Genomic DNA, 15,222 nt, shown 5'->3' on the forward strand with positions numbered 1-15,222 from the left:
CTCAGAGACTCTCTCCAAATTGCCACTCACCATTTTTGTAGTACGACAAATGAAATAAATGTTTCCATTCAGGGTTAGCTAACTCTTTAGCGGAATCTTGAAAAGAATCGAACATTTTAATTCAAATAGTTTGCAATGTTGTTTGAAAAAGACTAATTATGAGGCTGTATGTTGACGGTAACCCGGTACGCAAGGTTATCTATCCTTTTTTCGGATATTCTCTATCTCTCTCTCTCGTTCTCTCTCTTTCTCCCCCCCCCCCCCCACACACATACACGCACACACGAAATAATTAGCTGTTTAGAAGCAAATTGCTGTGTCAATGCCAAGCTGCAATTGAAATATTTCTGTCGCAAGAAAACTGACGGTCCGTCTCTGTGGTTTAGTGGTTAGTGTCATTAGCTGCCACCCCCGAAAGTCCGGGTTCGATTCCTGGCCCTGCCACGAAATTTGTAAAGTGGTATGGAGTATACTCAGTCTCGGGAGATCAACTAAGTAGAAAGGGGGTTCGATTTCTTCCTCAGCCATCCTCGAAGTGCTTTTCCGTGGTTTGCCACTTCTTCTCCAGGCAAATGCCGGGATGGTACCATGGCCGCTTCCTCCCTTATTCCTTGTCTATCCCTTCTAATCTTCCCATCGCCCACAAGGCCCCTGTTCAGCACAGCAGGTGAAGCCGCCTGGGCGAAGTGCTGGTCCCCGTTCCCAGTTGTATCCCCCGACCACATGTCTCACGCTCCAGGACACTGCCCTTGAGGCGGTAGAGGAGGGATGCCGTGGGAAAAGCCAATCCTAGAGACTAAACGCATTAAGAAAGAAAGAAAGAAAGAAAGAAAGAAAGAAAGAAAGAAAGAAAGATAACAGCAAAGAAAAACACACATCGGTGATGGAATTTTAAAAAACTGCCTTTCCATTCTTTTACGTATTATTTTACGGAGTTGTTTAAATTCAAATTTTCTCAGCGTCACGATAGAATGCGTCTTCCGGAACGTGCAGGGGTAGCTTTCCGCACTTTCACTTACTTCGGTGTGCGTTTAGTGTGCTTCACAGTTGCTAAATTCGAGTGAAATCGTAATTCTTTTGTGTTCGGCGTTTTAAGGAACGCCGCAATATCAAGCAGCAGACAGCGTGCGGAGAAGAATCCACGGACATTGACGATGCTGACAGCTGGCGAAAGAGCGTGGCTCATATAATCGGTTTGTACGCAAGGAACGTTGAGGAACATTGCTTCACGTGACCCCTACATAACGCGCGTAAAGAGCAGCCTGTTCATTTGTGGAGGCGATCACAGCTAACTCTCGAAAACCGTTAGAGTAAAGAAGACAATGTATCTAGGAGAAAATTTAATTTCAATGTCAACTTGTGCACTTCCTCATTCTTCAACTGTTTACTTGTTATTTTAGTGGATCTTCTTTTTGTTGTACCATATCCTCAATGGATGTTGGCTGTCATCAGGGCGATCTGTTCCTTATTCTCACCAACTCGGAAAAGAGTGGCGGAAATGAGCCCATACCATTTCCCTTCATTCCCTAGCCAAGATATTCTCCTTCCCCTTCTTCTCCTTCCTTCAATTTTGCCTTGTAAGATAAGCTGAATGAGTCTATATTTATCATTTCGAATGATTTGGCCAAACAACTCAAGTTTCTTCTGTTTGATTTGTACATTTTTTTGAATTTGTTTTACGTCGCACGGACACAGGTCTTTTGGCGACGATGGGATACGAAAGGCCTAGGAGTGGGAAGGAAGGAACCATGGCCTCAATTAAGGTACATCCCCGGCATTTGCCTGGTGTGAAAATGGAAAACCTTCTTCAGGGCTGCCGACAATGGGGCTTGAACCCGCTATCTCCCGGATGCAAGCTGACAGCTTAACCGCACGGCCAACTCCCCCAGTGATGTTCTACGTGACCTCTATCTCTTTGATACGCATTCTGAGCAAGCGTCGGTAGCACCACATCTCAAAGATCGAAGTTTCTTGGTGCTGTTCTCTGTTAGGGTCCGAGTCTCAGCGCCATAAAATAAGACAGAAAATATATAACACCGAAGTAAACGGAGACGGAGATAAAGTCCCTGTTACAGAGAAGTTTGCTCATGACCTACAATAGCATTGTTCCAGTTGTGATGAGATACTTGATCCAGTGATGTGCCACCTACTGTCAGGTTAACAGGTCGAATGACATGTTTCCTCATGACTAGAGCCCGGAAGTTCAGGCATTTAATTTTGCTAAAATAGGCATTTATAATGACAAAAATTGGACACAAAAATAATAAAGATACTTTAATGTAAGCTACGTAACACACATCTCCATCCCATACTTAGTCTTACATCCCCCTGTGGGTGCAAACGATAGAATAACGTCAACGGTATCCCCTGTCTGTCGTAAGGGGGTCAAGGAGTGTGTGTTGGTGACCACTGTTCCCCTAGCTGAGTCAAGCGTTCTTTCGACTCACTTGTGTCAGGTTCCTCACTCTTACCTTTCCTGTCTGACCTCCCTTGGTCAATTCTTGTTCTTTTCCGACCCTATTGGTAGTAGATTTGCGAGGCCCAGGGAGCCTTTCATGTCCACTCTCTTCTCTTTCTTTTGCCGATACCTTCACTTTTCCAAGTATCGGACCTCTTCCATTTTCCTTCTGATAAGTGTTAGTAGGGCATGGTTGCCAAGTTGTTCTTTCTCTGAAAACAATAATCAGCATTAGCACTTAATATATAAACAATATTAGGACCAGCACTTAATATATAAACAATAATTAGCATCAGCACTTAATATATAAACCATAATCAGCATCAGCACTTAATTTATAAATAATTAGCATCAGCACTTAATATATAAACAATAATCAGCATCAGCACTTAATATATAAACCATAATCAGGACCAGCACTTAATATATAAACAATAATTAGCATCAGCACTTAATATATAAACCATAATCAGCATCAGCACTTAATTTATAAATAATTAGCATCAGCACTTAATATATAAACAATAATCAGCATCAGCACTTAATATATAAACAATAATCAGCATCAGCACTTAATATATAAACAATAATCAGCATTAGCACTTAATATATAAACAATAATTAGCATCAGCACTTAATATATAAACAATAATTAGCATCAGCACTTAATATATAAACAATAATTAGCATCAGCACTTAATATATAAACAATAATTAGCGTCAGCACTTAATATATAAACAATAATTAGGATCAGCACTTAATATATATAAACAATAATTAGCATCAACACTTAATATATAAACAATAATTAGCATCAGCACTTAATATATAAACAATAATCAGCATCAGCACTTAATATATAAACAATAATCAGCATTAGCACTTAATATATAAACCATAATTAGCATCAGCACTTAATATATAAACCATAATTAGCATCAGCACTTAATATATAAACAATAATTAGCATCAGCACTTAATATATAAACAATAATTAGCGTCAGCACTTAATATATAAACAATAATTAGGATCAGCACTTAATATATATAAACAATAATTAGCATCAACACTTAATATATATAAACAATAATTAGCATCAGCACTTAATATATAAACAATAATTAGCATCAGCACTTAATATATAAACAATAATTAGCATCAGCACTTAATATATAAACAATAATTAGCATCAGCACTTAATATATAAACAATAATTAGAATCAGCACTTAATATATAAATAATAATTAGCGTCAGCACTTAATATATATATAAACAATAATTAGCATCAGCACTTAATATGTAAACAATAATTAGGATCAGCACTTAATATATAAACAATAATTAGGATCAGCACTTAATGTATAAACAATAATTAGCATCAGCACTTAATATATAAACAATAATTAGCATCAGCACTTAATATATAAACAATAATTAGCGTCAGCACTTAATATATATATAAACAATAATTAGCATCAGCACTTAATATGTAAACAATAATTAGCATCAGCACTTAATATGTAAACAATAATTAGGATCAGCACTTAATATATAAACAATAATTAGCATCAGCACTTAATATGTAAACAATAATTAGCATCAGCACTTAATATGTAAACAATAATTAGGATCAGCACTTAATATATAAATAATAATTAGCGTCAGCACTTAATATATATAAACAATAATTAGCATCAGCACTTAATATGTAAACAATAATTAGCATCAGCACTTAATATGTAAACAATAATTAGGATCAGCACTTAATATATAAACAATAATTAGCATCAGCACTTAATATGTAAACAATAATTAGCATCAGCACTTAATATGTAAACAATAATTAGGATCAGCACTTAATATATAAACAATAATTAGCATCAGCACTTAATATATAAACAATAATTAGCATCAGCACTTAATATATAAACAATAATTAGCGTCAGCACTTAATATATTTAAACAATAATTAGCATCAGCACTTAATATGTAAACAATAATTAGCATCAGCACTTAATTTTACGTAGCAAGGATATGACCTGGCAAACATAATATTTATGCACATGTTATTGTTTATATATTAAGCTAAAATGATTGTTTTCTTTATTATTGATACAGTGCATTGAAATTATATAGATTTTCTTTCCAGTTATGAATTTTAATACATAAATAACAGTAGAAAATGCCACGTAAGAAAGGCAAAAGAGGCAAAATAACAACTGGTCCTACCGCTCCCAAACGTACGAAAACATGTTTGTCTCTATGTTACACTTCGGTATATCTACCCAGATAAAAAAGGCATTTTGCCTAACTTCCGAGCTCTACTTATGACGTTTACTTTGGTCTTTTTCGTGTTTAAACGTAGACCTGCTGAAGCACTGTGTTCAACCACACAGTTAATTGTCCAAATTTGGTTCATGCCCCTGTAAAATTCTCCCACTAGCTCGAAACGGTGAAAATCTACAGTATCCCTTGCGTGACTCAAGCTGTATTCTTACCAAATTTCAGCTCAATTAGTTCAGTAGTTTTCAAGCCTATCTTGAACAAACTAAGAAGCAGACAGTTATCATCTCATTGTTTATAATAGTATAGATTTTTTCAAGCGTCTGATAAGCCAGACCTTGGGCATTGACGTGTTAAGGCCGATTTTACGACCTTCTCCCTTTTCGGAGGTCAATACTATATGGAGGGACGTATTCACTATTCCGTGGTTCTGTGATGTCTTGTCTCAGTATGAAGAGGGAGGTTTCGGAACAACGCAAACACCCAATCCCCGGTGTGGGGCGTGGAGGATTTAACCTGCCGTGTATAAAATTCCTAATTTTGCTAAAGGCCACTACACTGGCCATTCAGCCAACGGGCTGGAAATTATTTATAATTCTTATTTACACGATCTTCCCTTTAAGGAGAGTGATTGAATTTGAATACATAATATCATCTTCGGGCGTTTTTCCTCTTTTCTTCCCAAAATCTCGTCATCCTCCTCTTCCACTCCTCTGTCCATTTTCTCACAGGTTGTCGTGATATTCTTGACTCAAATTTTACATTTGTGATTTTATTTGGGCACCCGGTGCGGTCTTCGAGATTCGCTACGTTGATCTGCTGTAGGTCCCTCTGACGCCGTGGAACAGAGACGTGAAAGAAGGTGCTGGCTTGAATGGCTCTATCTACGACAGTCAAAAGATTAATTTAAAACTTTACAAATTAAGGTTATATTTCTTTTCAGATATTAAATTTTAACAAAACAATGCGCTAGGCGACGAATCAAGAGGTACAGAGCTAATTTGGTACAAAATAGAAAAACCAGAAAAGCCCAGAAAAGGTTAGTTACAGTTTGAGCTCCAGGCTCCCTATTTACAAAAGTCCCTACATCACTAATGTTGCGTTTAGATAGATAGTCAAGGAGACTAACTCTCCCAATTTCTTTTACAGGATTTTTAAATTACACAATTTTCAAGAGCACTTTGCTCCCAAGGTTACAAGTTACGGCCTTCCAAAGGCACCATTCAGTATCACACAAATATATTTTACCTTACAGGAAAAGTGCCTCTGTGCTCTAAAACTCTACCCAGGAGACTGCGCTCCCAAACCCTTACAGCCTAATCAAGGCAACCCTTAAGTTCACATTAGAGCGTCATTGCTCGATAGATGTTACACTTTCAGCCCTCTCGAGGCACAGCCTAAATTTAATATCAATCAATCAATCAATCAATCAATCAATCAATCACTACTGATCTGCATTTATGGCAGATTCCCTATCTGTTGTTTTCCTAGCTTTTCCTAAATGATTTCAAAGAAATTGGAAATTTATTGAACATCTCCCTTGGTAAGTTATTCCAATCCCTAACTCCCCTTCCTATAAATGAATATTTGCCCCAGTTTGTCCTCTTGAATTCCAACTTTATCTTCATATTGTGATCTTTCCTACTTTTATAAACGCCATTCAAACTTATTCATCTACTAATGTCATTCCACGCCATCTCTCCGCTGACAGCTCGGAACATACCACTTAGTCGAGCAGCTCTTCTTCTTTCTCTCAATTTTTCCCAACCCAAACATTGCAATAGTTTTGTAACGCTACTCTTTTGTCGGAAATCACCCAGAACAAATCGAGCTGCTTTTCTTTGGATTTTTTCCAGTTCTTGAATCAGGTAATCCTGGTGAGGGTCCCATACACTGGAACCATACTCTAGTTGGGGTCTCACCAGAGACAAATAAACTCTCTCCTTTACATCCTTCCTACAACCTCTAAACACCCTCATAACCATGTGCAGAGATCTGTACCCTTTATTCACAGTCCCATTTATGTGATTACCCCAATGAAGATATTTCCTTATATTAACACCTAGATACTTACAATGATCCCCAAAAGGAACTTTCACCCCATCAACGCAGTAATTAAAACTGAGAGTTCTTTTCCTATTTGTGAAACTCACAACCTGACTTTTAACCCCGTTTATCAATATACCATTGCCTACTGTCCATCTCACAACATTTTCGAGGTCACGCTGCAGTTGCTCACAATCTTGTAACTTATTTATCACTCTATAGAGAATAACATCATATATATATATATAAGAAAACATAAAGGTCCAATAAACAGATATCCCTGTCTTCGACACACAACAGTTTCACCACTTAACATAAAAGTTTTTACAGGAGTATAGAAATACACATTCTACCGGGTCTTGGTGGGAAGAAAAGAATCAGGTTAAAGTTACTGGCCTGAAAATCAAAATGATGCAGAGGCAGACACTTGCACTCCTTGACACGTATACATAGAAGTTTAAAACCCTAATAAGGCTCCCTGTCCGACGTCACAGGGGCTAATCCCATACTACTGAGATGAGTGGATGGAGGAAATTTAAGTTACTAGCCTACAGACAGAAAACGGTTACAAGGTCATAGGGAGCTCGAGAGGGTGTCACACTCTCTATTCCCGAATTTAAGAAGCACACTTGATTTACTCGAAGTTTTAAATGAGAAGAAAGAAAAGTTTACCTTTAGAAAATTTACGGTTACATTATTGAAGATAGCAAACCTTCCCCTCGAGTCGGCTTGCGGAGAAAACTACTGAGTTAGAAAGATGGTGGCCATGACCTTAGCTGATGTTTTGCCTGCCGATGGATGAGGGCCCCTCCTCCTCTCTTAACACACACATACTCAATAACACGACGATCAATAATACAAGTTAACTTGAAAAGGCCTCAGCTTTTATACCTGAGAGGAAGGTTCGAGAAGGCTCTGGACTAAAACCAGACACACCCTCTCACTTTAGTGGTAGATAAAATAGGTACAAGTATTCGGGAGATAGTAGGTTCGAACCCCACTGTCGGCAGCCCTGAAAATGGTTTTCCGTGGTTTCCCATTTTCACACCAGGCAAATGCTGGGGCTGTACCTTAATTAAGGCCACGGCCGCTTCCTTCCCATTCCTAGCCCTTCCCTGTCCCATCGTCGCCATAAAACCTATCTGTGTCGGTGCGACGTAAAGCAACTAGCAAAAAAAAAAAAAAAAAATACGTACAAGATAAATATGATAGGCTGAAAAATAAATACCGTACACAAAATTTCTGATTGGCCAGAATTCAACGCTGGCAGGATAAGTTTGAAGTGTTGCAACCTTCGAAATATCAAAACAAAGAAAATATCAATTCAGTTTAGACAATCTATAAATACCAAAACTCTTTAAATTTTTAGTCGTTCCACTTTACACCAGAATGCATGACATCAGTTCTTTAACAGAGGCATCTATGGAGAAAGGTCCAAACTTCTTGAAATAGTTGTTGCAAACTTTATGTGTTAGATAGCGTTCTTCAAGGCGCTTCTTTTAAATGCACGGGGTTGAGGTGTACCTCCCGGTACAGTGATTATTATTATTATTATTATTATTATTATTATTATTATTATTATTATTATTATTATTATTATTATTATTATTGTACAATTTGCTTTACGTCACACCGACACAGAGGCCTTATGGCGACGATGGGAGAGGAAAGGGCTAGGAGTGGGAAGGAAGTGACCATAGCCGCTTGATTTGGGTCAAGTAGGCGCCAGATTCTATTCGGGAGATAGTGAGTTTGAACCCCGTTGTCTGCAACCCTCAAGTTTTATTTACTTATTTAATCTGGTTACCCTCCAGGGTTGGTTCTTCCCTCGAACTCAGCGAGGGATCCCACCTCTACCGCCTAAAGGGCAGTGTCCTGGAGCGTGAGACTTTCGGGTGGGGATACAACTGGGAAGGAGGGCCAGTACACCTACTTTCACCTGCTGTGCAGAACAGCGGCCCTGTGGGAAATGGCAGGACTGGAAGGGATAGACAAGGAAGAGGGAAGAAACTGGCCATGGTCTTAAGTTATATACCATCCCGGCACTTGCCTTGAGAAGAAGTGAGAAACCACGGAAAAACATTACGAGGATGGCTGAGGACGGAATCGAACCCGGGCCTCCGGGGGTGGCAGCTAATCACACGAACCACTACACCTCAGAGGCGGACTAGTAATTTTTAATTCAACTAAATCCATTTGTATTTCTTTAAACCATGTGTTTTTGTTTTACTATTCCAAAAGAAATCAAAAAGTTGTTTCAGGAGTCTAGCATTTGGCAAGCGGTGAAAATGAAAATCCACAGCCTGTTTCCAGTCATTCGACCAGGTCAGGAACGGAATGAATGAAGCCCCATCTAGCGGCGAGGATAGGAATTGTGCCGGCTGCCGAAGCCTGTCACACTCCTCTGGGGCAATGACTAATGAATGTCAGATGAAATGAAATAATATTGGAGAGTGTTGCTGGACTGAAAGACTGAAAGGGAAAACCGGAGTATCGAGAGAAAAACCTGTCCCGCCTCCACTTTGTCCAGCACAAATCTCACATGGAGCGACCGGGATTTGAACCACGGAATCCAGTAGTGAGAGGACGGTGCAGTGCCACTGAGCTACGGAGGACATTTGGTAAGCAGTATATGTGTCCAAAGAATCTTCCGTTTTCGCGTCGTGTCAATGATCAATTTACTTTAGTAAGGAGGCATAGTGAGGAAAGCAACGGGAAACTACCTCACTCCTCATTTCCCTAGTAAACCTCTTCAGTGATGCCTAGGCCATCTATGACAGCTGATGGCAGAGCTGTTGAGGATCCCACCAGCGGCATCGCTGACGGACTGAACATACATACATAAGGAGGCATAATTAGATATCTTTTTAGTTTCTCATTGTCTATTATTATTATTATTTTATCTTCTCACTGGTGACCCAAGACGGAGTTGATGTGGACGTAATGATTACTGTCACAACACGAAATACGGGAAGCAGCTAAGTTTCCTAGTAACACTGTGATTCTCGTGGATAATCTCGACAATCATGGTGACACGGAAATCGCTGAACTAGAACAAAATTCTTCCTCTCCAGTAGCGAGTTGTGGTAGGGCACCTCAAGGTTCGAGCTCTATATGCTGCGGAGACTGGACGGACAGGCTTCATTCTGTGTTCAGCGGTTCATCGAGCAACAACATGGAGACAGTGGTGGTGCTGGCTGTCATTGTGGTTGCTACGGCTGCCGTCCAGCAACCGATACGTGAGTACCAATACCAAGTTTGAATTTTATGTATACTGGCTACTGTAAGGCTCCGTGGCTCAGGCTGGATCCCGATCATTCCATGTGAGATTTGTTTTGGACAAAGCGGAGGCGGGACAGGTTTTTTCTCCTGGTATTCCGGTTTTCCTTGCCATCTTTCATTCCAGCAGCACTCTCCACTATCATTTCATTTCATCTGCCAGTCATTAATCATTGCCCCAGAGGAGTGCGACAGGCTTCGACAGCTGGCACAGTTCCTATCCTCGCCACTAGATGGCAGCTTCATTCATTCCATTCCTGACCCGGTTAAATGACTCTGTCATGGCGGCTTTTTTAACAATTTGCATAATTAATTGCATGTGTAGGTGTTTCTAGTTGGCGCCCATGGGTATGTGTGATGGTGATAGTGAGGTAGGGACGGGGTGGTGGTAATTATTTTTTCACAAGCTGCTTTAAGTCGCACCGACACAGATATGTTTATGGCGACGATGAGACACGAAAGGGCTAGGAGTTGGAAGGAAGCGACCGTGGTGTGTGAAAATAGGAAACCACGGAAAACCATTTTCAGGGCTGCCGACAGTGGGATTCGAACCCACTATCTCCCGAGTACTGGATAATGGCCGCACTGAAGCCATCGAGCTCGGTGATTATTGTTTTAAGAGAAAGTAGAACTAGGCAACCATGCTCTATTAACACTAATCAGAGGGGAAAATGGAAGGGATCCGACACTTCGAAAAATGAAGATGTCGGCCAAAGAAAGAAAGGGCGTGAATGAAAGAGTCCCTAGGCCTCGAGTGCTCTAATACCATCGCGGTCGAAAAGAACAATTGTTGACCAAGAGAGGTCGGATAGTATAGTTAAAAGTGAGGAGCCTGGCACAAGTAAGTGGAAGCAAAGTCTGATCTCAGCTAAGGGCCCCGTGATCGTAAACCCACCCTTCCAAGTTAAGAGCCCTTGGAGCCCCATTTACCGGGCGAGTTGGCCGTGCGGTTAGGGGCGCGCAGCTGTGAGCTTGCATTCGAGAGATAGTGGCTTCGAACCCCACTGTCGGCAGCCCTGAAGATGGTTTTTCGTGGTTTCCCATTTTCACACCAGGCAAATACTGGGGCTGTACCTTAAATAAGGCCACGAACGTTTCCTTCCCACTCCTAGACCTATCCTATTGTCGCCGTAAGAACTATCTGTGTCCGTGCGACGTCAAGCAAATAGCAAAATAGTAATAGGAGCCCCATTTAGTCACCTCAAACGGGCAGGGGATACCATGGGTGTTATTCTACTGCCGCAACCCACAAGGGTAAGGCATGATGATGTTAACAATGATAAGGTATAAACCGTGTCCATAGTAATTAAATTGCAGAGTTACAAATAAAGTTGCTGAGCAGAGGAATTACCTGTAGCGACCACACCTGCCTGACCGAGAAGTTACCGTCATGCTTCGTGACTACTGATGAACCACGCCCTCTCTTGCTTAACTACTTGAAGCTGCAAAACTTCCCGTCTATACAAATCTCAGAAATCAGGATGATTGGCAGGTAGCACCTATTACATTTAGGGAGAAACTATCAACAATGCATCTGTTTCCCAAAAATTATATTTTAACTGCAAACGAGTTACTAATTCACACTCAATAACTTTGATGCGAGTGGCAAAGTAACTCGCTCGACCCACTGCGTGCATGTGTGTAGCCCACAGGGACGCCGGTAGATGCAGAGTGGGTCTCGGCCCTAAGTGGCCACGGCAGGTCCGTGGTCCAACAGCTCTGCACTATGACCGGCCAACCGAGCAGAGGAGGGGTGGTCACGGCTGTACCGTGGCTCTACGCCACTGCATTCAGGAGACGGGATGGTGGTGGACCTCACGGTTGGTCCCAACCGTCGGCTGTCCTGACAATGGTTTTCCGTGGTTTTCCATTCTCCTGCACTAAGGCGAATACCGGGACAGTTCCTAGTAAAGGCCACGGCCGCCAATCCCCCCCCCCCCCAATTCTCCCGGCACCTCCTTCACCGTAACAAATCTCCCGGCCTGAGAGACAGGAGGCCCGCCTCCTCCTTCAGGAGGGGAATGAAAACAGTTTAGTAGTAGTAGTGTTCATGGAACGCGAATTATCTAGCCTTGCCACTTTTGATTTATATTCCATGATTCTAACCATATTCGATGTTTCATTGTGAGCGATCTTCCAAGATCACCGCACGTACGTATAGCGCGCACGTACATTCTACGTTATAGCTAAAAGCCATCCAAGCTTTAAATATTTATCTAATAAACTATTTGCTTTACGTCGCACCGACACAGATATGTCTTATGGCGACGATGGGATAGGAAAGGCCTAGGAAGTGGACGGAAGCGGCCGTGGCCTTAATTAAGGTACAGCCCCGGCATTTGCCTGGTGTAAAAATGGGAAACCACGGAAAACCATCTTCAGGGCTGCCGACAGTGGGGCTCGAACCCACTATCTCCCGATTACTGGATACTGGCCGCACTTAAGCGACTCCAGCTATCGAGCTCGGTTATCTGAATATGAGGGTGATGAAGGTGTTTAGGTATTGTAGTAAACATGTACAGGAGAGGGCGAATAGGTCTCAATGAGACCCTCATCAAATTTATCTGAATATCTGAATATTTACAGCGCTTCCACCTCTGTAGTGTAATTAATGACTAGCTGCCACCGCCGGAGGCCCGGGATCGATTCCCGGATTTGCCACGAAATTTCAAAAGTGGTACGAGAACTGGAACGGGGTCCACTCAGCCTCGGGAGGTCAACTGAGTAGAGAGGGTTCGATTCCCGCCTCAGTCATCCTCGAAGTGGTTTTTCATGGTTTCCCACTTTTCCTCCAGGAAAATGCCGGGATGTAGCTGACTTAAGGCCACGGCCGCTTCCTTCCTTCTTCCTTGTCTATCCCTTCCAATATTCCCATCCCCCACAAGGCCCCTGTTCAGCACAGCACGTGAGGCCGCCTGGGCGAGGTACTGGTCCTCCTTCCTAGTTGTATTCCCCGACCCAAAAGTCTCACGCTCCAGGACACTTCCCTTGAGACGGTAGAGGTGGGATCCCTCGCTGAGTCCGAAGGAAAATCCAACCCTGGAGGGTAAACGGATTTTGTGATTTTTCAATTGTCAGAATTAGTGTCGTTGCAGTAGTGAAATCTCGATAGAACGAAAAAAGTTCGCTCATACACCGCGAATTTGATAAATGGAGCACAGTCTCATACAGGAAAAGGGGTAACACCATTGAAGGAAAACACACCAGCTTTGGGTTTTCATGCAGTGAACGGCCTAACGGTGGGAGCCATCCATCCATACCTTACATCACAGTCTGCACGGTTGCTAGGGCTCCACCCAGCCATAAGAAAAATTTATGTCAATATCGAGGACGCATGATGGATACTTTCATATGTGCCCATCTGCCCGGACCCCGGATACGATGTAAAATCGTGTAACTGTCCGGCATAAATGAGGGCTTATGGTATTCCCATAACCAGTGTTGCCAACTTAGCGGATTTTCCGCTAAATTTGGCGGAATTAGAAGACTGTCGGCGGAGAAATATACCATTTAGCGGACAGCGGATTTTTTGGCGGAATTCTAGATTTATTATAGCGGAATTTAGTGTTTGATCCATTTTACGTTTTTTAAAAATTTGTACTCCAGTCTGTCTCCAAGCTATTCCGTATTTCTTGTCAGGAGCTAGCAGTCACACGAGGAAAACATATTATTTGGATTTGATGTTATGAGATCATGGTGTCATAAATTTGTAATGCGTGGGGAATGGGTACTTATCTGTTAGTTGACGAATAGCGACAGATAATGAAACTGTGAGAGAGTAGCATTTATATTAATGCTATGAAGGAAGGCCGTTTAATGAACTGGCCTGTTCTGTGTGTGACCCTTGAGGTAGGGGATTCACCTAGTTTGCACCAGGCACTAAAACGCCTACAAGTTTTAGCTCCCCGGCTCGCAAGCAGGGGGTTAATCCCAGTGAAACTCACAGATCAGGTGTGTGGAGACATTTACTTTTTAGTCCGGCTTTATGGCTAAATGGTTAGCGTGCTGGCCTTTGGTCACAGCGGTCCCGGGTTCGATTCCCGGCAGGGTCGGGAATTTTAACCTTAAGTGGTTAAATTCGCTGGCACGGGTCTGGGTGTATGTGTCGTCTTCATCATCATTTCATCCTCATCCTGACGCGCAGGTCGCCTACGGGAGTCAAATTATAAGACCTGCATCTGGCGAGCCGAACTTGTCCTTGGACACTCCCGGCACTAAAAAAGCCATTTCATTTACTTTTATTATTATTATTATTATTGCTCATTTATATTGCTCATTATTTGAGATCGGATTTCTTGGCGGAATTTTAGCGGATCTTGAAAATATAAGTTGGCAGCACTGCCCATAACACAGGCCAAGAACATTTTTCTTTTTGTTTGTGACTTATCTCTCCCTATATGTGCCTGGTTCTTTTGCCCTTAAATGAAGGAAAATTAATAGTATAATGGTCCTAATTTGCTTTTGCGGTCAGCAATTTTATCATTTTTTTAATACAAGGATTGCTCTGTATGACCAAACAAGAACACTCTCCAGCCTAGAAAGCACAAGGGAGCTCCCTAATCTAGAAAAGGCACCGTAGAACTGTCACAAAGCGAAAAATATAAATATTTATAAGCTTCCTTCTTAAAAGTATTTTTTTCGTTTTTTAAAAAAATTTCCGTTAAAACGAAATGTTTACGCTATCTTAAAATGTGAATGGACGGGAATATAAGTTTTCATTGATAACTAAGGGATATTGGCCGTTTGAAACAATAGGCTGGAATAGTTATTTTCTTGTTTATTTTTAGAACTCTTATTGCGCAAGTGTTTGAGGCAATACACTTGACAGCTTTATTCCACATAATATGCACTTAAAAATAAGGCAGGATTACAAACAAGTCCGCCTCTGTGGTGCAGTGGTTAGCGTGATTAGCTGCCACCCCCGGAGGTCCGGGTTCCATTCCCGGCTCTGCCACGAAATTTGAAAAGTGGTACGAGAGCTGGAACGGGGTCCACTCAGCCTCGGGAGGTCAACTGAGTAGAAGTGGGTTCGATTCCCACCTCAGCCATCCTCGAAGTGGTTTTCCGTGGTTTCCCACTTCTCCTCCAGGCAAATGCCGGGATGGTACCTAACTTAAGGCCCTCTTCCTTGCTTGTCCCATCCAATCTTCCCA

General features: G+C 41.7%; 1 protein-coding gene across 1 annotated transcript in view; it reads left to right on the forward strand.

Annotated features, from left to right (window-relative positions):
• Positions 1–9,957: 9,957 nt before the first annotated feature.
• Positions 9,958–15,222, forward strand: part of LOC136885473 (circadian clock-controlled protein daywake) — a 47,168-nt gene continuing 41,903 nt past the window's right edge. The window contains exon 1 of the mRNA XM_067158049.2: positions 9,958–10,029. Within this exon, the coding sequence (XP_067014150.2) occupies positions 9,966–10,029 (64 nt within the window). The 5' untranslated portion in view covers positions 9,958–9,965. The remainder of the gene's footprint in view (positions 10,030–15,222) is intronic.

The sequence above is a fragment of the Anabrus simplex genome, chromosome 14 (assembly GCF_040414725.1).
Source record: "Anabrus simplex isolate iqAnaSimp1 chromosome 14, ASM4041472v1, whole genome shotgun sequence".
Lineage (NCBI taxonomy): Eukaryota > Metazoa > Arthropoda > Insecta > Orthoptera > Tettigoniidae > Anabrus > Anabrus simplex.